At 40.7% G+C, this 24,379-nt stretch overlaps 1 protein-coding gene across 1 annotated transcript in view; it reads left to right on the forward strand.

Annotated features, from left to right (window-relative positions):
* GPR37 (G protein-coupled receptor 37) overlaps positions 1-17,503 on the forward strand; it is a 32,360-nt gene extending 14,857 nt beyond the window's left edge. Inside the window, exon 2 of the mRNA XM_073000563.2 lies at positions 12,196-17,503. Coding sequence (XP_072856664.2) covers positions 12,196-13,014 — 819 coding nt within the window. The 3' untranslated portion in view covers positions 13,015-17,503. The remainder of the gene's footprint in view (positions 1-12,195) is intronic.
* Positions 17,504-24,379: the final 6,876 nt, after the last annotated feature.

Genomic DNA, 24,379 nt, shown 5'->3' on the forward strand with positions numbered 1-24,379 from the left:
TTTGGGGTAGTGCCCCTAAAAGAGTTTTTTTTACTGGAAGGAGCAGAGCCCTGCCTCCTCTACCAGTTCTAAGATGCCTTGCAGATGGACCAGGCATGGGGTGTCACAACAAGCATGCTGGATGCATGGAATCAGTTGTCCATGGAGGTGAGTGCTGAAGACTCCCTCCCTTGCCACCTCGCCATAGTCACCATTGACAGCCATCATCCCATAGGTGAGATAATCCTCCCGAGAGGCATGGTCAAACTCTACCCAGACCTGACTGGCCTCTCCCGTTTAGTGGGGTGGGGAAGAGCCGGGGGTTGACTTTCCAGAGACCAATAGGCAGGCTGACTGTGGGGTTTCTCTGCTGGGGCTGCTTGCCTTTGCCTTTCCTTTGCCACTGGTGGGCTAGATGCTGTTTCATGAGCCTGCATGCATATTGTCGCCACTCATCGCAGAGTTCAGTGCATATCTGCCGTTAGGTCACCTACATATCCAAGGTCACATAAAAAATTCTCGGGCAAAAAAGGGTCATGGGTGCAAAAAAGTTTTAAGAAGTCCTGATTTAGAAGATAATATTTTACATAATGAGATTTCATAAAGTCTGGCTGCACATGCTCATTGAAGTATTCTGTGGCCATTGCTCAGACTTTTTGCTTCAAGCAAAACTACTTCTTGAGCATTTTAGATTCCTTGAAAACTTTACTGAGTTGCGGGTTGGAAATGTTTGATGATGCGTAACAGCAGCACAATTACAGGATAGGAACCTGATTTGAGATATCTTTTCTAAATCCTGATGCCTGGGAGTGGCATTCACTGGGTTTCATGCATGGGAAAACATCTGAAATTGTTAAGTGAATAACAGTCCAATACTTTATAGCTCAAAAGACAGGCATGTGTGTGCACAGACTCTGACACCCACATTTTTTCTAGTAATTTGGATTGTTTTGCACCCCAAGCAATAAAGATCTAGAGAACTTCTTGAAAATATTTGTAGCAGATGCTTTGTTTTTGGATGAAGCACGGTTAACTGATGAAAAAAAACACCAGTTAAAAGGAGATCCTGTAGACCAGTGGTTCTTAACCTTGGGTTACTTAAGTGTTTTTGGACTGCAACTCCCAGAAGCTTTCACCATCAGCTGTGCTGGCTGGGGTTTCTGGGAGCTGCAGTTTACAAACACCTGAGTAACCAAGGTTAAGAACCACTGCTGTAGACCATCTTGACTGCTGACATTGGTGTCATCAACATTCAGGCTGACCTTTTCTATATAAAACTTGGTGTCCTTTTCCCTACTATCAATGCAGGCATGTGATTGCAAAGCAATGTTAGCTGTTTTCTGGAGTTTTGAACTGTGGATACAGAAGCAGTGTCCCACATGCATAAACTAGAGGTGTTTTATTTTTGTTTTTTAAGGATTGAGATACTCCCACTGACTTATGGACAAACTAGCAGAAGTAGAGTATAAGATGATGCTTTTGATGTAAGATGTATAATAGCTGCAAAATGCATAAAAGTACTTGCTAATAGAGCTGGTTTTTCAACATGACATATTAGTTTATGAGCCTTTATGTTAACCAGCTTATGCATATTATACATTGAAGTTATCACTCATCTAAATTAACAATATGGAATGTTCCCATGCAGCCCTTTGTGGTTTCATTATCCATTACTACAGCTAAATCAATGCTAATTATGCAGAAAATTGGTAAATCTACACAAATTGATAAAACATAGGCTTCAGTTCAGTTGCTCCTTCCCAACTAGAGAAGACTCAGTGAATCAGTTGCAAGTCAATACAGTATTCACCTAAAACCCATTCATTAAATGTGTCTGCTATAGCTGGGACCAACAATTGAGTTGAGGCTATATTCTTTCATAGTATTGTTTGAAAAAAATGTATACTTTGTTATTTTTGGGTTTTGCAGTATTTGTGTTAAGCACACATTTCTTGCATGTAAATGCATAGTGCAGTTGACTTTCATGTACACATACTGTATATAAATGTGCCATGGTAATAATACCAGCAGTGTTACTTTAATAACTTTTCAGGAGTTCCCAGACAACCTCTATCAATGTAAAGTCTATTAAAGTGTCGTTAGCACTTATTGACATGGGGGTGTCCTACTTCTGTATTACTTCCACACCCTCTGTGTACGGAAGGTTCTTTACTGTTGAGGCTGGGTAGGAAAGAGAGTGTGATGTTAAGTGAAATGCATGAGAAGTTTTCCCAAGTTTTCTTCTGTCTCTGCTATTTAGAGATAAAACGTTCAGTTCTTTGTTGGTAGACAAAGGCATTTGAAAGGAGTGAAGATTTGTGTCTGTCTTCACAGTCAAATCTGCCTATGTTGTGAGTAGCATTTTGTGGCACTTCATTAAACTTGCCAAATGACAGCTTATAGCAGGGGTCCCCAACCCCTGTACCATGGCCTGGTGGCAGGCCATGGCCATGGCAAGACCACGCCACAGAGACACATCTCCCACCCCTCCGCACGCACTGCCTCCACCCTCCTGCACTCACAGCGTGCCACCTGCACACACAGGTGCCCCGCCCCTCTGTGTGCATACCCCACCTCTTTGCGCACATGCACAAGCATGCTCCACTCCTCTGTGTGGCCCTGCCTCCTGCGAGTGCACCCTGCCCCTTTGCACATGTGCACAGGTCCCCTGCCCTTCCACGACTGCACTCCGGCCCTTCATGCATGCGCATGAGTGTGCCCCGCCCCTCTGCATGTGTGCCCTGCACCTCAGCAAACATGTCCTGCCCACCCGTGAACATACCCCACCCCCCAACCAGTCCGCGACTCAGAAAAGGTTGGGAACCACTGGCTTATAGGACATTCATATGTGTGCTTACTAAGTCCCAATAGGTTTAGTGGGATTTATACCCTTGTAAGCATAGTTGGAATTAATGTGCAAGACTGTAACCTTATGGATACCTAACCTGGGAGTAAGCAGTACTGAAAAATTAGACCTAATTCTGAGTAAACGTGTATGATTTATGTGCCCAGGAGCTATGAACCTATGAATGAACACATGCAAAACTGAACACATGGTATAGTCTAGAAGTAGACTGATCTATCTCTACATATATAGTTGTGCCCTGCTTAACGATTACCCCGTATAACGACGAATCCACTTCACGATGATGTTTTTGCGATCGCAATTGTGATCGCAAAACAATGTTTTAAATGGTTTTTTTTTCGCTTTGTGAAGATTGGTTCCCTGCTTTGGGAACCAATTCTTCGCATTACGACGATCAAAACAGCTGATCGCCGGGTTTTCAAAATGGCCGCCGGGTGCTCAAAATGGCTACCTGCAGTGTTTTTGGATGGATTCCTTGCTCTACAGGCACCAAAAATGGCCACCCCTATGGAGGATCTTCGCTGGACGGTGAGTTTTTCAGCCCATTGGAATGCATTGAATGGTTTTCAGTGTGTTTCAGTGGGCTTTTTTATTTTGCTTTACGACATTTTCGCTCTACAGCGATTTCGCTGGAATGAATTAATGTTGCACCACTGTACAAATCTGTCCCAGGCCTGTTATTAAATCAACCATTTAAATACAGGCACTTAGTAACTAGAGGCATTAATGTTCTTGGATATAAGATAGATCTTTACAATCAGGGGTAGAAATGGGGACAGCAGCTCTCTTTATGTGTAGTCTAATTCAGCAGTCCCCAACCTTTTTGGGACCTCGGACCAGCTGAGCCTCTGAGGAAGGCGGGGCACCCCGTTGCTCACGCAGGAACCAAGGTGCTCATGTGCGCATGCGTGCTCTCGGGCACATGCACAGAGCGATGGGGGAGCGTGCGCCCACCTGCCAGCGCCAGCATGAGTGCTGTCCCACTACCTTCATGCATGCACAGGAACGCCTGCATGCCCGCCTGCCCGGACGCCCGCCCACCCTTTCACATGGGTGCTCTGGTGCATGTGTGAAGAGGTGGGGGAGCGTTCACACTGGCACTGGGATGTGTGTGTGCGTGCAAAGCAGCTGTGGGGAAGGGAGTGGGGGGGCGGGAGGTCTGTCTCTGCGGTTGACAACCTCTGGTCTAACTCATTTTCCCCTATATGGCTTTACTGTGCCACCTTTGAGGTGAGCTTGGTATTGAAGCATAGTTCCTTGCTGTAATGGGGGAAACCTACAAAAGGCATGAAATTTGTTGTGTGAGTGGGTGAAAACTTTGTTTTCAGATTTATTTATTTATTGTAATTACTAGCAGCTCTCTAGGATGTACACATTTCTTCATAAGTTTGAGGGAAATAATTATTTAATATAAATTATTGCAGAAAAAAGTAAACTCACGTAGGTAGTCTGTCTTTGGCTCTATATTCAGTTTTATTTGTAGAGCTGAATGAGGTTTGTTCCCTCCATTTTCTCAGAGGCTGGTTTTGTCTTTAACATCTGTTTGTGAGGGAGATACAACATGATCTCCTCCATATTGGGAATAGCAGAATTAAACTTGATTAGTGCAGATTGTTAAGAATTTTATTTGATCCTTTTTAAAAATAGAAAAAATGTCCAAACTCCCCACTATTTTCTTTACAGATTTGATGGAAAGAACTTGCAATTTTAATGTAAAGAATATGAGAAAATGAAGCCAACAGATTCACGCATGTCTGATTTGTTTAAAGAGCCTTAAATGAATCTAGTGCAAGAAAAACAGCTAGAGTTTCTAGTTCAGGTCTGCAGGCACTCCCACGCAATCCCACGTCTCCTTTTTTTTTTTTTTTTTTTAAAGCCTCACGTTTCATTTAAGTCCTTGCCAAGTATACAGATGTTTTAATTTTTTGGCCAGCTGGTCAATCTTGTTTTTCATCTTGCTGATACTAGAAAGACTTGTCTCCTTTTTTAATTTATTCCCCCATTCCCTCCTTACATCTCAAAAGATGCATTGAAGTGGAGAAAAGTAGCATTTGAGTTGGCTGTAAATGACCTGCAAGTGTTTGTATCTTGTATCTTAAATTCTGAACATGTGATATCAAAACAGAAGGAGATTTGTCTTAGCCTTGGCAGAAAGTAGGAGTCAGCAATATTTGAGGAAGTGTTTTTTAAAGCTACATTTATTATCTTAGCACTGCAGAATTAGTTTGGCCTGTTCCTGCCTTCATAGTAAGCTCTCTTCTGAGTTTGCAAAGCAGAGGACAAAAATTGGCTTTATAATTTGAACAAGCAACAGTATCAGTATTACGAAGCAGTCACACAGCAACAGCTCCTAAATCCAAATGCTTTTAGCACTCCTTTTGATGCCAACCTGTCAATGCTGGTCCACATGTTGATGTGCAGGCAGTATAACTTCAGAAACCCCAGTCAGAGGTGCCATCCATGTCAAGAGCTTCATCCTGATTCAGCTGGAGAGATATAACTCCACCCATGTTGTTTCATCATACTGACATAGCTCTCAGCTGTGGAGTTGCTCAGCTCATGAAAAAAAAACTTCCCACTTTGCAGAGATTACATTGAAAAAAATGTTTGGTCTTCACAATAAATGAGTACAACTTCCAAAGCCCCTTATGAGTGGCCATGCTTTATGGGATTGGTGGAAACGGCAGGCCAAAACACCTGGAAGGCCAAAAGTTCCCCACCCTTGATCTGAAAGGTACCCAAGGTGGTCTAGGATCCCCACATGAAGAAGAAAACAGAGCTTCTGTGTCTGTGTCGGTTGTATGAAAACAGGGATTTCATCAGATGAAGCATCCATGACAATATACTGTATACCCGAAATTCCCTGTCTTGCACAGCTATTTATTTATTGATTGATTTATTGATTTATTGATTTATTGATTTGATTTGATTTGATTTGATTTGATTTGATTTGATTTGATTTGATTTCTATCCCGTCCATCTAGAACAAAGCTCTACTCTGTGAAATGTAATATTTCATATGGCTGTGTAATCTGAGTCTCTACTGCTAGGAATTAGAGAATGTTCTTTCTTAATACAGGTGGGCCGTCTGCCCATGCTCACTCATTTGGTGTCCATTAGAAACCATCTGGTTAAATATTAATTTGTTGCATACACTTCTCTCTTGAATTGCATGGATCAAGCAGCATGGTTTTGGTTATTCACAGGGGTTTTTTTTCCAGTAAATAAATATGTAATAAATACTGTGTTGTTGTTTGTTTTCAGGAAGTGGCCTAAGAAAGATGGCCTTGTTGTTGGCAGTGCAGTGGCCCCCGGTCGGACTATATTTTTATGGTGTCTTGTTCTTGTGTTTGTGGCTCTGATGGCTCATGCAAAATGTGGATATACATTTTATTTAGAAAATTCTAAAACAGTACAAGTTAAAAGATAACTCATCTAGCCAGACCTTTATATCCAGGAAGGTATTTTTTTCTTACGGAAAATTCCATGTTCAGATAAAATATAAATTCTCCATGGGTCATTTGGTTACGTTCTACTTAAGAAAAAGGACATGGAGCAAACAATCTTGAAACCTCTTCTCATAGGTAGAATCCTAGGGCCTAGCAAGAACTCCATTGCTGCACATTAAACTGGTCTTCCAGATTTAAAATATCACAACTCTTTCAGGTTTCATAGGCTCGGACCTTCTGTCTTTTCTCACAGTCATTCCTGTGCTGACATCTGGCAAAGGAAACCTGGAGTGCTATAAGGCATTTGCATGCCCAGCCATTTTACTGAGTTTTTACCAGAGATGGAAAATTTTACATTAGAGATAGGGGTACAGGTATGTGTATACGAATCCAAATACCCCCGCACAGGTGGCGATAATGAGGGTCCAGCCCCCTGGGGCCAGACCGTCCACTCACAATTCTGCTGCTGTTGCTGGCTCCGCAATCCTTCCTATCACTCTGGAACTCACAATCGGCTCGCCACTCCTGGGAGGAGGAGGCAGGACGACAAGCCTGCCTGCCGGGTCGAGGAGTGTCTCGCCTATCATGAGCTCCGAAGTGATAGGAAAGATTGCAGAGCTGGCAGCAATGGCGGAATTGTGAGTGGATGGTCTGGCCCCAGGGGGCCGGATCCTCGTTATTGCCACCTGTGCGTGGGTATTTGTATTCATATACGAATACTCCCATCTCTAGTTTATATGTAAACTTTTGGAATACCACTCTGAGAATGCTGCAGCAGCTTGACCAATTCTGGGAGTTGCAGTAAAAAAAATTAGCTTCTTTCTTCTCTAGTTTTAGGACCATGTTTATTAGTTATTGACGAGCAAAAGGATCATGTGTCACCGGTAGAGATGGGCACAAATTAAAAAACAAATCACAAAATTCATTCAAAAATTGCTAATTCATCTTTTTGTATTCATATGAGTCAACGAACCTAACAAATCATGAATCTGAATTTTTTTTAGCAGTATTTTATTTGTTGATTCGTTTGGCTATAAAATGGCCCCTAAGGCACCTGGAGATACCAAAAGTGCAGGGAAGCTTCCTCCGACTCTCTTCTAAAATCCCTCCGAGTGAAGATTGGGTTTTGCACATCTGAGTTCTGCACCCACAAAGAGCCCCCCTGCGGGAAGTTTTCCCCAGGCACTTAAAGATGCCAAAAATCACAGAGAAGCTTCCCATGACTCTCTTCTACAATCCCTCCAAGTTTTGTCAAGATTGGGTTTCCTCAAGCCAGCTGCTAAAGGGCACTTTCCTGAGGGAACACACTTTGCGGGTGTATACCTTGAATGTCTGAAACCCAGTCTTCACTAAACTAGGAGGGATTGTAGAAGAGAATCACGGGAAGCTTGCCTATGATTTTGGTTTCTCTAGGCCAGTGTCTCCGAACTCTTCAGTGTGAGGGCCATATCATATTTTTTATACATTTTGGAGGGCTGAAGGAGGAAAGGGGGACCTCACTGTCTTTGCAAACACAGTGGGGGTGGGGATCGCTTAGATCAGGCTTCACTCCTCTTCCTGTCCCCGCTTGGGCATAGAGAGGGAAGGGGGACCCAAGCAATCCTACCACCCATGCTGTCTTTGCAAAGACGGTGGGAGACCTATCAGGCTTTGCTCCTCTTCCTATCTCTGCCTGGGCATAGGAAGAGGAGGGAAAGGGGACCCAAGCGCTCTCCCACTCCTCCTGTCTTTCCCTCCTCTTCCTCCTTCCATTCTCTGAAGTTGAGGCACCATACAAATGTATTCATGTTAAATCAGGGGTCTACAAACTTTTCAGTATGAGGGTCACATCATATATTTTACACATTTTTGAGGGCTGAAGGAGGGAAGGGGGACCCAAGCGATCCCCCACCTCTGCTGTCTTTGCAAAGACAGTGGGGGTGGGGGATTGCTTGGGTACCCCTTCCTTCCTCTTCCCAGGCATAACTTCATATCTGGGTTCTAGGAATAAATTTATTTCTCCGGCATGTAACCACCAGGTCCTACTTCCCTTAGTCCAATAGGTTGGAATGATCCTGTAGTGGTTATTTTGCCTCTCTCCAGTTCGACTGGACGGGGGGTATAAATGCTGAGCTCCTGCAACCCCACAGCAGGGAAGCAATTGGTACATGGCTGAATAGTAAAGCATTGATAGATTCGGGCATCTGATAATTGAGAAAGAGGTTTTGGAGTTTATTTGAAGAAAATTCTGCCTTTGCCATCTTCTGAGGATCACGTAAATACACAAGTCACAGGGAAGTCTCTCACCATGGGCACCTTTTAGCAGAATCCTCCAACAGCATCTGTTTTACAAGCTATTGCTTCAAAAGAAATGGAAATAAGCAGTGTGTGACTACCTAAATCAAATGTGAACAGCCGTAGAGACTTGGGGACTGCAGCCATTCCTTTTTCACAGACCTCTGAGGGCCATCTCTGTTCCCTTCCCCTCAAAGTTAAAGGCACCAGAAGCAACTTAGATTATTTAAAAATCTCACATTTGAGACTTTTAGGTTGCAGTTTTAGATATACGGGTTTTAGATATTCGTATGTGTATGTATGCAGGGAGGGATGTAGGGACTTCCTTGGAGGCAGTGGTGGTCTACATGTTGTCCACAGGCTGGATACTTCCCAGACCTGATCTAAACGAACCGTACATATTCCATTCTACAGCATCCTTCCCCTATCTCCTATAGGCCAAGATGTGGCCTGGCCTTAGCTGAAGAGAATGCAAAAAGAAGTCATAAATCCTGGTCACGCTACCAATTTAAAGATCCTAGACTAATGATCAGTCCTTCTTGTCACGTTATATTTTCCTTGGCCCTGAACCAGCTTTGAGGTTTGAGTTACTGTATGTTTAGGATAAAAATGAAATCTTCCTCTTATTTATCACAACACATAGAGTTGCTGTGTTGCCATATTAAAATTTAGTATGGTTTATAATAATAGTTACCCAAAAAGGGCATCGCAACGCATGGTGTTAATCTTGGTACACGTCAAAACCTGTATCCTAATTTTTCTCTGGCAAGGGATCAGGCAAGACACAAACAGCTGAACTAAAGTCCAGTTTTATTGAAAGCAATACAAAGTCAGCTCTGACTTCTCTTAAAAGCAGAGAAAACCTTGAAAATAAAGTGTACAGATATTTTATAACATAACAAAGAGCCATGAAGTTCTACAATTCTATTGGTCAGCTTTTCCTAAAGTTAGGATTTTGCCTCCGATTGGTTATTGATGTAGGTCAAAACCCGTAACAATCTGCTGCCTATCGACTCACAATATTTATGAGTGGTCTTTTAAAGCAACATAGAGTTTTGATTCAATTCATTTTCATACCAGCTATGCTGAGAGATTGTAGGAGATTGCAGTTTCCATTTTGGGACCTGAAATTAAAGGCTGGTGATATTTCTTAAACCATCCACAGCATGACTCCTGACTCCAGGACAAAGTTCTTTGTTCACCTGTTTGTGAGGGAATATTCTTTTTTAAAAATTGTGTTGTATGTATACAGAATAGCAGTCAGAAGTGTTGTTTCTCCCTTGGTTGATTGAGCTGGATAAATGGATTGTTGTGGGTATGGGAAGCTGATAGAGGCGACATTAATGTTCTAGAGTTAAGGTCACAATATCTAAATTTTCCTGCCTGACATTTTGTAGCTCTGATGTGTAAAAAGCTTATTTCTTAGCTATTTTAGCTTTAGTCTCTTTCTTTGTCCTTTTCCTTACCAAAAAAAAGAGATTTTTTCCTATTTATCTGCCTATTTTGTTTGTTTACTAAGCTTTTTCCTTTGAATGTGCCCCAGACAGTTTAAGAGACTAAATTAATAGTCTTGCCTTCCCAGAACATTTACAGTTCTTCTGCTGAGTCATAAATTTAAGTATGTCTTCTATTTCAGGTTAATACGGGGCTGCATAATTAAATATGCCTTCTATTGCAGGTTAATAAGGGACTGCATGATTTTCAAGAAGATATTTCGGAGAATCACTTAGTTAAGCCAGGGTTTGCAGGTTTTATCCACTGTGCCTAGTGCTTTGCAGTGGTATTGACTTATAGCAATTAGCTATGGTCATTAAATGCTGAAGGCCAAAGTATGGGATGCATTTATATAATTGAAGTCTCTGTCCTTGCAAAACTTTTTATGAGATGTATGTAAACAAGCATATTTCAAAATTATGATAAGAAGCAGACTGCATTTTGAAATGTGATCATTTTTAGAATCTTAATTATCTTGACGCACATTAAGTAAGCAAAAGTTACAATTAGCTACCCAGCATTTTTGTGCCTCTGATATATTATAGAGATACTGGGGTAATTTTATGGTGAAATCAAGATTTTTTTTTTAAAAAAAGGGGGTAGTGAAATCTTAGACAGTTGCTGTTAGCAGTTCTTCAGAGCTCTATTGTCCTGTGACAGATATTTATTTAAAAAAAAAAAAGCCTTAGAAATAACTACTTTAAACATGAAAACCAGAATATATTCTGAAGTGATGAAAATGGAATTTTAAAAAAAGAATCATAGTTCACTGGCAGAACCTGTGTTCTAGAGCAGTGGTCCCCCACCTTTTTAGGACTGCGGACCGGCTGGGAAAGGCGAGGCACTCACACGCATGCGCGAACAAGCACATATGTTTTCTTGCACGCGCGCCCATGTGCATGCAAAAACAGCAGTGCAGCACTTGTCTGGGTGCACGTGTGCTCATGCACATGCGCAAATGGTGGCGCGGTGGTCACGGACATGCAGGGGTGAGTTGCAGGTGGGGTAGGAGATCTGTCTCGGCAGCCCGGTCTGGCTTAGCCACTGACCGGGGGTTGGGGACTTCTGTTCTAGAGCTTAAAAGTGTAATCTTATAGTAGTAAATATTCAGACCTCTGGTGTTCTGCATACAGAAAGTCTGATGTCCAATCTCTAGTGTCTCAAAGTAGAGTTGGGAAAGATCCCTGCCCCAGACCTTGAAGAGTTGCTGCCATTTGTTGAAAACAAGTAGGAGGCCTTCAACTTTCTAAATATTTTACCCTACAGCTTCCAATTTCTTCCCACCCACCCCCAGTATAGCCAATGGTTATGTAGATGTTTTAGTCCAGAATATCTCGGGGCACAGTGATTCTCTACCTTCGTATGATATCGGACCCAAGGTCTGACATGACATAAATTTGTTCTATAAAATCACTGGGAGAAAAGCAGCAAAAGAACAATAGGCAGTTAGGTAGACATTACTACTGGACCCCAGAAACATTCATTAGAATATCTTTCTACCATGACACTTATTACAAACCTGCTGCACTAAGTGTAGTATGTGCTTGAAAATACTACAGCAATGGTTTGTTATTTGCCTGATGTCTTAGGAGGAGTTCATAAGCCTTGCTGAACTCAATAATGTAACATTAGTTTAAATGAAAACACCCATCTTAACTGGACTTTTAAATTCTTTTAATGTTTTTAGGTCAAATATTCCTAATGGACTATCTATTTCTATGCAAGGCAAGCCCCTGCCCCATATCTGTGCCATGGCAGAGAGTTACTAGGAATGTGGCATTTTTGTCATGTTAACACGCCCCAGTTATGACAGATCTCTGTCACTTTGGTGTAAGTTAGAGAACGTTATGTAAAAAGCAGATCAAGATTTAAAATCTTGAAGAATGTTAAAGTTTTTCTTAGATATAGATGCTTTTGGTCTGTATGTGTTAATTACTTTAACTTCTGTAGGGCTGATGGGGGTAAATTACCCAGGGAAAGTGTTGGAGCATAGACATTCCTGCAATAAATATGTACTTGTTTTATGGCTAGGTTGTGAGCGATCTGGAAGTTCGTGTCAGCTATTTGCAACTTGTATGTTTTCACACCTCATTTATAGTTAAACTCTGTTTTATATTTTCTTTCCCTATCCAGGTAGCATCTCTTGGAGTAACTACCTTTACATTATGTGCTCTCTGCATAGACCGTTTCCGTGCTGCCACAAATGTGCAGATGTATTACGAGATGATTGAAAACTGTACATCAACTACTGCCAAACTGGCTGTTATATGGGTTGGGGCTCTCCTGTTGGCACTTCCTGAGGTGGTTCTGCGGCAGTTGACTAAAGAGGACTCAGAAATCAGCGGTAGCCCTCCCATAGAACGATGTGTGGTAAAGATCTCTCCTCACCTGCCTGACACCATCTATGTTTTGGCACTTACATATGATGGCGCAAGGCTGTGGTGGTACTTCGGCTGTTACTTTTGCTTGCCTACCCTCTTCACTATTACTTGCTCTTTGGTGACAGCAAGGAAAATCCGAAAGGTGGAGAAGGCTTGTACAAGAGGAAACAAGCGGCAAATTCAGCTGGAAAGCCAGATGAACTGTACAGTTGTCGCACTGACCATTTTGTATGGTTTCTGCATCATTCCAGAAAACATCTGCAATATAGTCACTACCTACATGTCCACAGGAGTGTCTCAACAGACTATGGACCTCCTCCACCTTATTAGTCAGTTCCTGTTGTTCTTTAAATCATGTGTGACTCCAGTTCTTCTTTTCTGTCTTTGCAAACCATTCAGTCGAGCCTTTCTGGAGTGTTGCTGCTGCTGCTGTGATGAATGCATACAGAAGTCCTCTACAGTTACGAGTGATGATAATGACAATGAGTACACCACAGAGCTTGAACTGTCTCCTTTCAGTACAATACGTCGTGAAATGTCCACTTTTGCCTCAGTTGGGACTCATTGTTAGCTTCTGCACTGGCCACAGTTCAGTCCCCGTTTTGTTTTGTTTTTCCCCAGGTTGTCTTCAGTGGGTTTCTGGATTTGATATCGACTCTCATTTTTTATCTTGAGAAAGCAGAAAACAGATAATGTCCTATTAGACTGACTATAAACTGTTGCACATAGTAACATACTTGCTTTGAGAAATAATTCTTAGTCACTAAGAAAACAAATAAATTGTAATTACTATTATGGTGCTAGTATTTTATGTATTAAGGAAAGGTGAAAGCCTTCTCTGATCCCATGTATTATTTAATTTAATTTAGGTTGGATTTTATTTGTTATTTTTAAAATAATTGTTAATTATCTGATAATTGTTGACCTTGGTAATGATCCATCTTACTGTAAGCATTTGTAAGGCTGCAATCTTAAATGCAGTCATCTGAGATTAAGTCCCATTGAAAATGAATTTACAGGATTCTGCTGCTTGCCATTCATCATGTATGCCCCTAGTTCTTTTGGCAGTCAGAAACTAATAATGTCTCGTTGATTTCAGCAGAAGAGAGTGAAGTTCATGTTCAAATCTCCCATTAAAATCTATGTGGCTTTAAACTATTTAAGGTAGACTGAATTGTGCTCATTGTATTTTCCCCTTCTTCCCAAAAAATCTATTGAAATAGATTGAATCATTTGAGAATAGTTTTAAGTCAAATTTATGTAAATTAATATGAGAATATTTGGGATTTCAAAACAAACAAACAAACAAACACCCAGTCCACCAAACCAAGCTGTTAAGAAAGTGGCATGAAATAAATGAGTTTATATTCCATGACCTGTATTATTGGCCAGCATTTTAACATTTACACCCAAAAATGTAGCTGTTATAAGTGTAACTTATAAGAAATATAAAGAAATTCCAACAATAAGTAAATGAGGTTTTTTCACCCCTTTGCATTAACCAGTTCCCTTCTATATGAAACTGGTTAGGCCTCATCTTGAGTACTTTGTCCAGTTCTTATTACCACACTAAGAACAATGCTGGAGAAGTTCAGAGGAGGACAGTAAGGATGATCAGGGGACTGGAAACCAAGCCCTGTGAGGAAAGACTGAAAGAACTGGGCATGTTTAGCCTTGAGAAAAGAAGACTGAGGGATGATATGATAGCACTTTTCAAATATTTGATAGATATGCGGGGGGGGGGGCGGGTTATGATATCAATAATCCCAGAGTAAAGGACACATAATAATGGGCTCAAGTTCCAGGAAGCCATATTTTAGTTGAATATCAGGAAAAACTTTCTAACCGTTCAAGCAATACAACAATAGAACCAATTATCTCGGGAGGTAGTGAGCACTCCAGTACTAGAGAGGCATTCAAGAGAAAATTAGACAACCATTTTCCAAATCTGCTTTGATTTGGATTCCTGCATTCAGCAGGGGGTTGGCCTTGATGGCCTTATAAGCCTCTTCCAACTCCATTATTCTATGATTCAGTGATGAAATGATTGCATTTGATATAGTAAAAAAATTGTTATCACCCTTGGAGAGACATCTTTATAATGTGCTATTTGCAGAAATAAAAGTATATGTTCCATGCATCCAAATGGTACAAGGGGTGAATTAGAGCATGGAGCTGATTCCTCCCCCTCTCCCAGCAAGAACAATTTCATAACCAATGCAGGCTGTGCAGTCATAAATCTGGCTTCTTGATCTAAGCTTGAAATGCTGTTGGGCAAGGCAGAGAAGGAGACTTCCAGGTGTATGTTAGTGCACTGACCTGGAAGTTAGCATGCAATGTCCAAGCCATCAGCACGGCAACTTCCCATTCTTTTATATCGAAGGATGTGTCTGTGCTGCTAAAAAGAATCTTATGATTTTTTTTTCAGTGTCAGAAGATTTGATATTACTACGATGGATACTGTTTTTGAACATGTAGATGTATGCTGAGTTGTTGTGTTCTGTTTGGTTGGGTTGGTTTTCTCTTCACATCAGGGCTTATTGCCTGTGATTCTGTTAGTTTCTTCTTACAACGTTTTCTACACTAAAGGTATACCCTAGGTCTGTTTGTGTGTATGTGTGTGTGTGTGTGTGTGTGTGTGTGTGTGTGTGTGTAACTCCTGCTGTGAGTAACAGTGTCACTGTAGAGGGAGAGGTTAGTGACAATAAAATTTTAAGGTTTATCCTGTGTGGCGTAATTTTTTCCCCTGATTTTTGTTTATTAAAAACCTATATACCTTGGTGGGGTTTTTTTCTCTCCCTTGACTGTCTCCTGTCCCACTGAAAGGTCTATTTTGCTGGCATCACATCTTTTCATTTGTCAGGAAATAACAGTGTACAGCTTGGAAATGTTATATTTTTTTGTGGCTGTAATTCTCAGCTGGAAAGGAGATTCTGGATCACATAGTCCAAAAATGCGGAATGAACCTCTAGTGACAGAAGCAGTCCCATCAGTGGAAGCAGGAGGGGAGCAATTCCATTTCCACACCTCAGCCTTCTGTGCCACTTAAACATAGGTTCCTGAGAATTTCTCAGTCCTCCACAGTAGACCTTGATGATGCACAAGGATTGCATGGGGTGGGGGAGGAATACTCATTCCCAGTTGCACTGACAGAAGCAAAAGTACACAGCTCAGTAGTGGCCTTAGCTTTTTATTGTGAGAACTGTGGGGAGGGGGGAGAGTCTGTGTAGAGATAGAGATGGATGCTGGCTAAATAGCTCAGCAAGTTAGGTATCTGGCTGCAGACCTGTCCAACTTTGGAGCAGGTCTCTACTAATTTAGTTCGCTTAGAAGCTGTATATACATATATGCCCTCTAGTGGTTTAAAATGGAATATAAAGGTCACATATGACTTCCTATTTCCTGTTCTATCATTTCAGAAAGTTGAGGAATTTTATATTTATTTTATTCCCTATGTATCTTATGTATAACATCTACAGATTTGTTCTCTTTTATTATACTTTGAAATAAAGGTTTGTGTGATCTCATCCTGCTTAAAATTCAGGTGGTGTGGTCCATTGACACTGTGTTCCATATTTGTTTAAGGCAGAGAAGGCATTTATGGTACGTGCTACCTCTTGTGAAAATAACTAATAATTTCTGGTGGTTAACACTTTGCTTTTAAACTTCCCAGATCTCAAATTAAAACCGATGTGCTCTTTTTAGCTTTTAGTCAAAAGGTAAAAAGGAAAAAAAAAGGTAAATCTCAAAAGTTGTTATGAGATGTTGCACCAACATTTTGTTAGCTGGACACATTTGTGCTGAGAGTTTAGATACATAATGTGTCTCACTTGCTTCCTTGAGTGCATTTTATTTGCTTCAGGTGAAAATATTTTTCTCTTTTTCTTTAGTACACAATGTTATTGTTGTTTTAGTAAAAAAAAAAAAATAGAACAAGAAACCTTTCTACCTCATCACAATCAGAAACTACACACAGCTGGGAAATGCATCTCATTATCAAATGTAGTTACGATTATATCAATGACTATATTGTTCCTACCTGACCGAGCAGTGGAAGTGTACAATGGCTACAAATATTGTGTTGGAGGGATTTGGAATGTGGTTATTCTATTCTTGGTGTAGAGAAAAAGCATGGAGAAATCTACCCAGTCTCACCCTCTCCCTTTAAAAAGGAAAAATGATCAGTCTGGATACTTCTTGGTTAAAAGAAACTTCTACTTACAATTCGTGACTTTGTTCTTCCATATACAGTATAGTGCAGTTACAGCTGCACATGTTTATCTTTGGGGACCAAAAATGGAGGAGAAAGAAAAGGCAACTAATCCAGGAAGCAACAGAAAGGAAGGGGCAATCTCAGAGCTATGGGGAAAAAAAATAAGTGAGTAGCAAGTTCCCCACTGACACCCAGCATTAAAAAAAGAAAGATATAAAGGTTGCAATTTTCCAAGATGTTGCTCAATCAGTTCTTTTGGTGTTTATGGGGTGTAATTCATGGGTAATTCATCTGTTTGCTGTCTAAAACTATCTGGAATATACTTTCAGCCTTAACCTAGATTGGAGATAGGAGACTGGGTATCCCACCAGTGTTCTGCCTTGCAACAGTCTTAGCCTTATTCATGGAATTCATTTAATGGATCTGCTGTAGTTAGGATTAACAATTGGATTTAGCACTAAGCCACACAGTGGTCAAGTCTAATGGTGTGTTTCTACTGACACTATTACTAAAAGTATTGAAAAATAAATAAAGAGTGAAATGAAATATTCTGTATATGAAGTAAGATGAAAGATTAAACTTTGTTATTTGCCCCAATATTGTGCTCTTCTGTCTTTAAGAAGAGAGTGAAATTTCAACTGTAAAAGTCAGTTAAAACTCTCAGCCTATGTGTATTGTTCTCTCTCTCTCTCTCTCTCTCTCTCTCTCTCTCACACACACACACACACACACACACACACACACACACACACACACACACACACACACACACACACACACACACACACACACACACACACACACACACACACACACACACACACACACACACACACACACACACACACCCCCTCTGAACAACCTGAGGTGGACAGAGCTCATTTTTAGTTTTATAGGGAAAAAAGCCCTATATATCGACAATTATGAAGCTTGATTCTTCAGTTAAATTGGCAATAAAGTAGTTAATAGTGCTAGCGTTTAATGCTCATACCACTGACATTTATACATGAATGCAAGTAATTCATTGCTCTTTCCATTCTATTGTCTTGCTCTACTATATTCAAGACAAGATTATGAACAATACTGTGCCTTGGGAAATGAAGGGGTTTTAAAAAGCAAGAACTAAATATTCTTCACAAGGGAAACTATTAAATGTAGCAAGTGTGGATTTTTTATCAATGCAATGAGATTCTATGATGTTTATTTATCTGGAACATTTCTATACTGCTGTTCATAAAATTATCCCAGAAAAGCGATACCAGTTAACTTTCAGAGAAAAGACTGTTGTCCTCCATGATTGGCATTTCTCTGGGATCTCAATTATATTCCGAGGACCTGAGTTAGGTAAGAATTGTATTCTAATACTGTGATGACAGGTAGTAAAAAGGAAGTTTTCTCAACCTAAAATGGGCTACAAATAAAAAATGGGCCATACTGTTATTTGAAAAATCACTTTTAAGCACTTCCAGCTTATAGAGGTCAGTGCCATGTGTATCATTTAAATGCATGCTGTGTTTGTGAATTGCAGCTACTACTGTTTAAATATGTTGACACTGGTGCATATAAATGAGCCTCTTAAAATGTATAACCCTGGCACAGAGCTTAATTTTTTTAAAATAAAGAACACTTTATATTTCTTTAAAAAGGGCTGTTGCCCTATTAAAAACATGAAATATTTGTTACTTTGTTGAAAATTCATTGTTGAACCATTAAAATTAACTTTTAAAATAATGAATGTTCTTGAAAACTTTCACAAATTAGAGGTGATACACTAATTTTTAGGGAAGCACTAACAAGCACCATTGTTATTTCTGAGACAGATTTAGACTTGTCAACCACAACATTTTGCAGTCCTGTTTCTCCATTCAAGAATTACAGTGGGCAATGCAACACCCCTTTGTTTTCCACTAGAGATTCATCAGAAGCACCTAGAGGAGACAAGGCTGCTAAATGGGCGCCTGTTGGAGAGGGGCGGGGCACTGAACTGTGAATCAGCTTTTCAGCCATGAAACAAACTGCGCTGACGGCCACAACAGCAATTCATGCCCGTCTCTATGCTGTATTCCACTTAATAAGAACCTAAGAGGACTTTATCTACTAGCTGCTTGGTCTCTTTTAAGAGATATCTGGATTTCAACCTGGTCAGCAAAGTCAGAAAAGAAAGTGTTGCTAAAAACAATAGATAAAAATAAAGGAAACCCTTCAGACTTGCAGACGCTTGCTAACCACACCTAGCCGGAACCGGAACTCTCTCGATTCATTTTGTTGTTGTTTAGTCATTTAGTCATATCAGCCTCTTCTTGACCTCATGGACCAGAGCACGCCAGGCCCTCCTGTCTTCCACTGTCTCCCGGAGTTGGGCCAAATTCATGTTGGTAGTTTCGATGACACTGTCCAACCATCTCATCCTCTGTCGTCCCCTTCTCCTCCTGCCTTCGCACTTTCCTAACATCAGGGTCTTTTCCAAGGAGTCTTCTCTTCTCATGAGATGGCCAAAGTATTGGAGCCTCAGCTTCAGGATCTGTCGCTCCAGTGAGCACTGGGGGTTGATTTCCTTCAGAATGGATAGGTTTGTTCTCCTTGCAGTCCAGGGGACTCTCAAGAGTCTCCTCCAGCACCACAATTTGTTAAAGACTTTTAAATGATGAAAATGCTTTTATTACCAAACAAATAACTAAATTTTGTTTATATTTGATTAAATTTCATACTAAGAAGATGGGTTAATTAGAAGGTTCAAATTCTAAATTAAATTTTAAATTTGAATTCTCTGTAGATATTCCCTTATGTTACCAGGATATTATCCTGTAACTGTGCTAGATGTATTCCTATGGGTTTTTTTTTACCACAATATAGTTATTCATTCACCTTCAACAAATATCTGCTCACTGTTTTTCTGAACTCTTCCAAACATGTCCTTATTGTGGCATCTCAAAGCTTTTCTTTTCTTTAGCCTATATTTCTATAACAACCTGTTTTGAAAATGTGAAAGAACACCATGCAGTATATTGGCACTGTATTTTTAACTTGTTTCTAAGCTTAAGGTCTTGTTATATTTATTATGTTTGTTTATATTCACTAACTTGTTTACCTTCAGAAGAATTCTGTGTGTGTTAAAGTATGTTTTGGAGGCGGTATTATTTTGCCTACAAAAGGATCAGCATGAAATCTCTGCACTTAGGATGAGAGGGAGCAAAAGAGACCCATATTTATAAAAAAATCTGTGTTTCCTCAAGCCTACATATATTTTCTTCATGGATGGTGATACTTTAGCTCCATAAGCAATGAAACCATCCTAGCCTGAAATAATAATAATATAATAATAATAATCTTAGATCTGTATAGCTGGAAGGGACTCTATGGATCATCAAGTTCAACCCTTATCAAGGAGGCAGGGCAGAGAATCAAACTCTCAACCTCTGGCTTCACAGCCAAAGATCTAAACAACTGAGCTATCCAGCACAAGAGGGGGAAATATGATTTTGCTAAAATGATGATGGCCTAAATGAAATGATCTCTCCCAAGATGGAAATTGAGACCTATCCTGGCTGGTGTTTGCAGCCTGCGTTTTGGAACTTACTTTTAAAAGAATGACCTGGCATGGGCATCTGTCATGACTTTTGGAACTTTCATGTGTTTTTTTCTGCACCACAGTACATCGGCATACAATGCATTGGTACACAACCCGAGGAAGACTTGTATAGATAAGAGTCCCTATAGATTCAATTCATCTACTCTAGTTATTATTAACAATTAGATTTAAATCAATTACTTCAGTGTCAATAGTGTATTACAGAGTTACATTAGAAAAAAGAGCTGTGTCTCAAGGATCAAACTGTCCAAGTGCCAATGGCAGGACTAAGAAATGGTAAATGGGAAAAGAAAAACTAAGTACAATTAGAAGATAGTGGCTGTGAGAAAATGCAGCTACACACAGGTGCCGTTTTGTTGTTTGAATGTTTATTTAGAAATAGGCTCTGCTATCATGAGCAAAACCACATCGATAGGAAGTAGACATAATACTGAAGCTTTAGGCTCAGTTTCAATTGCCATCTTATTTCTAGTAACAGATGAAATGTAAAATTTATTGATAAAGTCTGCTTATTTGGCTTTAGTAAGATTACTTTCTTGAAGGCCCCTGGCATAAAAAATCTCTCCAGCTGTCAATAAACAAGTTAATTCAAATACTTCACAGATATTTAATCTCTTTAGACATTCAATTTTATCTTAAATAGCTTTTAAAATGTAAATATGTATCTGTTTGAAGTATCAGCTGGAACAGAAATGGAAAATGTTCTTCAGGGTTGGAAACATTGAAGGTAGATTATAATCTTTCAGTAATGCAGGTGTGAATCTTATCCAAGGAGGGGGAAAATGCTCTATATTGATCTGCTGAATCTGATGAAGGGATTATAGAGAGCTGCTTGATCTTCAGTTGGGTGACTATTATTTTATCGAGCAGCTTGCATAGTTCTCTCCAACTGCATAAATTACACATTTTAGAAGGTACTAAGGTACATAGATGGACATGGTGGCGCTGTGGGTTAAACTGCAGAAGCCTCTGTGCTGCAAGGTCAGAAGACCAGTAGTCATAAGATTGAATCTGGAGTGAGTTCCTGTCGCTTGTCTCAGCTCCTGCCAACCTAGCAGTTAGAAAGCATGCAAATACAGTACAAATAGATAATAGGTACCACCATGGCGGGAAGGTAACAGCATTCTGTGTCTAGTTGTGCTGGCCATATGACCACGGAAACTGTTTACAGACAAAACACTGCCTCTACAGCATGGAAACGGGGATGAGCACCATGCCCTAGAGTCAGATACAACTGGACTAAATGTCAAGGGGAACCTTTACCTTTACCTAAAAGGTACATGCTTTATTCAAGATATGAGATGTGGAAAAGTGTATTTTGGAGCCAGATAAAATACCTTGTCTACCCACAAAATGCTTTGCCATATAAAACAGCATACAAAAAGACCCAATCAGCAAAATCGACCACCACTGTCAAAGTCAAAGCTGGTGCCTATATGAGACTAATCAACAGTAATATACAATGTAAGGAACTCCTCAATACAAGAAGCTTATTTTGCCTCCTCTCAACCAGCATTTTGATGTGTTACCTACGTGTTGTTTGGTTGTTGACGGTTTTTCGGGTTGTTTGGCCGTCTTCTTAAGAACATGGCCAAACAATGCAAAAAAACCTACAACAACCATCAGATCCTGGCCATGAAAGCCTTCGAGAATATAAAGGTGTTGTTTGTTTTTCTCATATCTTCAGCAGGGACTGGCATTTTCCTTCAGCTTTGTTCATGCTGCTGATCCCTACTGAAACTTTAATTCATGAAATAAGTTTTATAAAGCTTAATTGTATTGATATTTTATTACTATTGTTCACCCTTCTGGAGATCTTTTAAGACAGTGGAAGACGGGGAAGGTCAAATTGTATCCATTCTGGGTTTTTGTTTGCTCTTTATAACAGCTATCCAAGCTGCTGGACTCTATCTGTGAAATAGATTCATCCTCTCAGACAACCTCTGTAAAGTGCAGACCAAAACCTAACAGGGATTTACAGCATATGAGAAACTGGGGTCACCAGCTAGCCCTGTTTTAAGTGGGGGGAAAGCCCTATGGTTTTTATATAAAAATAATCTGTAAACACCACACATAGAGTATGCAGGTGCTGAAGAAGACAGGAATAAGATAATGGAATCTGAGAATGGTTGACTGTGTTGTACTGCCTAAAACTGTGGGTTGTAGACACGATGGGTTCCTAATTCCCAATATTAGGTTCCAACTCATAATACAAATAGATTGTAAATGTACAATGTACTGCAGCACCTTAACCACTGCTTCTTAATTGTAGAGAAGCAGGATATAGAACAAAGAAATTATAGGGGAGCTGTGATGAGAACAACTGTGTCCTCATTATCCAGAAATCCCAAACCTTACTAGCTCCACAAGGTGAAAGGCAACTAGTGTGCTCATCACTTACTCACCTCCAAAACAGAAGGCAAGTAGAGATGGGGACGAAGGCAGTGTGGCTGCAGGATGGCTTGGGTCCATTTTGCAAAGGCAGCCGGGCTGGGGGATCACTTTGATCCCTTTTCCCCTCCTCTTCCTATGCCATTGGACCCAAGCCATCCTGTAGCCTGCTGCCTTTGCAAAGACAGCCAGGCTAAAGGATTGCTTTGATACCGCTTTGATCCCTCCTCTTCCTATGTCACGAGGGCATAGGAGGAGGAGGAAAGGGGAACCAAGCCTTCCCCCAGCCCCGGGGATGAGATTGCCTTTGGGCAGGCTTTAGCAAGCTGCCTGAAGGGAAAATCCCTCTCTGCTTTTCCCCCCAAGGAACAGCTGATCCACATGTGCATAAGGGGATAGGGAACAAAGGGACAAATATAAAGGGATTATATTCATTGTTTCATATTTGTCAGGATCTCTGGACCCCAAGAATACAAAGCAATGAATATTTGACAAATCAGGGATATTTGTTGAATATCCCAATACATTTTTATATTCGTCCCCATGTCTAAAGGCAATACATTGTGAAAAGATAGACAGGGTTGGGGAATACAGGACTGCATAAGATTTGCATGTGTTGATTTCCATGTCTCCATAAACATTTAGAAATAATTCCCAGGATGGGGGGCTGTGGGCTGTACTTAAATGGATGCAGGAAAATGGGCTGAGGCTGAATCCGGACAAGACGGAAGTTCTGAGGTTGGGTGGCCCCATGGTTGGCGGCTTTTGTGACTCTCTCACGTTTGGGGGGGTGACCCTGGCTGCGAAGAGTGGAGTCCGCAGCCTGGGCGTACATCTGGACCTGACACGATGGAAACGCAGGTGGCGTCAGTAGTCCGCACCGCCTTTTTCCACCTCTGGTGGATCACCCGGCTGTGGCCCTATCTCGACACGGGGGCACTCACTACCTTGGTGCATGCGCTCGTAATCTCAAGATTAGACCACTGTAACGCGCTTTACGTGGGGCTGCCTTTGAGGCTGATGCGGAAACTTCAGGTGGTGCAGAATGCGGCGGCCAGACTCCTCACTGGAGTGAGAAAATACCAACGTATTTCTCCAACTCTGCGTTGCATTGGCTGCCCATTCGTTTCCACATCGACTTCAAAGTCTTAATACTTACTTACAAGACCCTAAATGGTTTAGAACCTCGATATTTGGCGGAACGCCTGCTCCCACCAAGGTCTACCCGGATCACTCACGTGAGTCAGGAGGTGAGGCTGAGGAGCCTGACGCTGAGAGAAGCCCGGAAGGAAAAGACACGAAACCGGGCCTTCTCGGCGGTGGCTCCTCACCTCTGGAACAACCTTCCTTCAGAGATTCGTGCGGCCCCTATGCTGGGAGTCTTTAAAACCCAATTAAAAACATGGTTGTATATCCAGGCCTTCCCTCCAGTCAATACCTGATTTCTTTTCTATTCCTTCTTATTTTATTCTCACTCTATTTTATTGTAACTGTATCAAATGATTATGTAATGTTCTTGTGTTTTATTGTTTTATCCTATACTGGAAGCCGCCTAGAGTGGTCGAGTAGACCAGATAGGCGGGGTATAAATCAAATAAATAAATAAATAAATAAATAAATAAATAAATAAATAAATAAATAAATAAATAAATAAATAAATATTGTGATTAAGTGATCTGCCTCTCTTCTCAAGCTACTGTTCAGGTACTTATTGTTAATGGCAAATCACCCTGCTTTCCTTTC

The sequence above is a fragment of the Pogona vitticeps genome, chromosome 5 (genome assembly GCF_051106095.1).
Source record: "Pogona vitticeps strain Pit_001003342236 chromosome 5, PviZW2.1, whole genome shotgun sequence".
NCBI classification, from domain to species: Eukaryota; Metazoa; Chordata; class Lepidosauria; order Squamata; family Agamidae; genus Pogona; species Pogona vitticeps.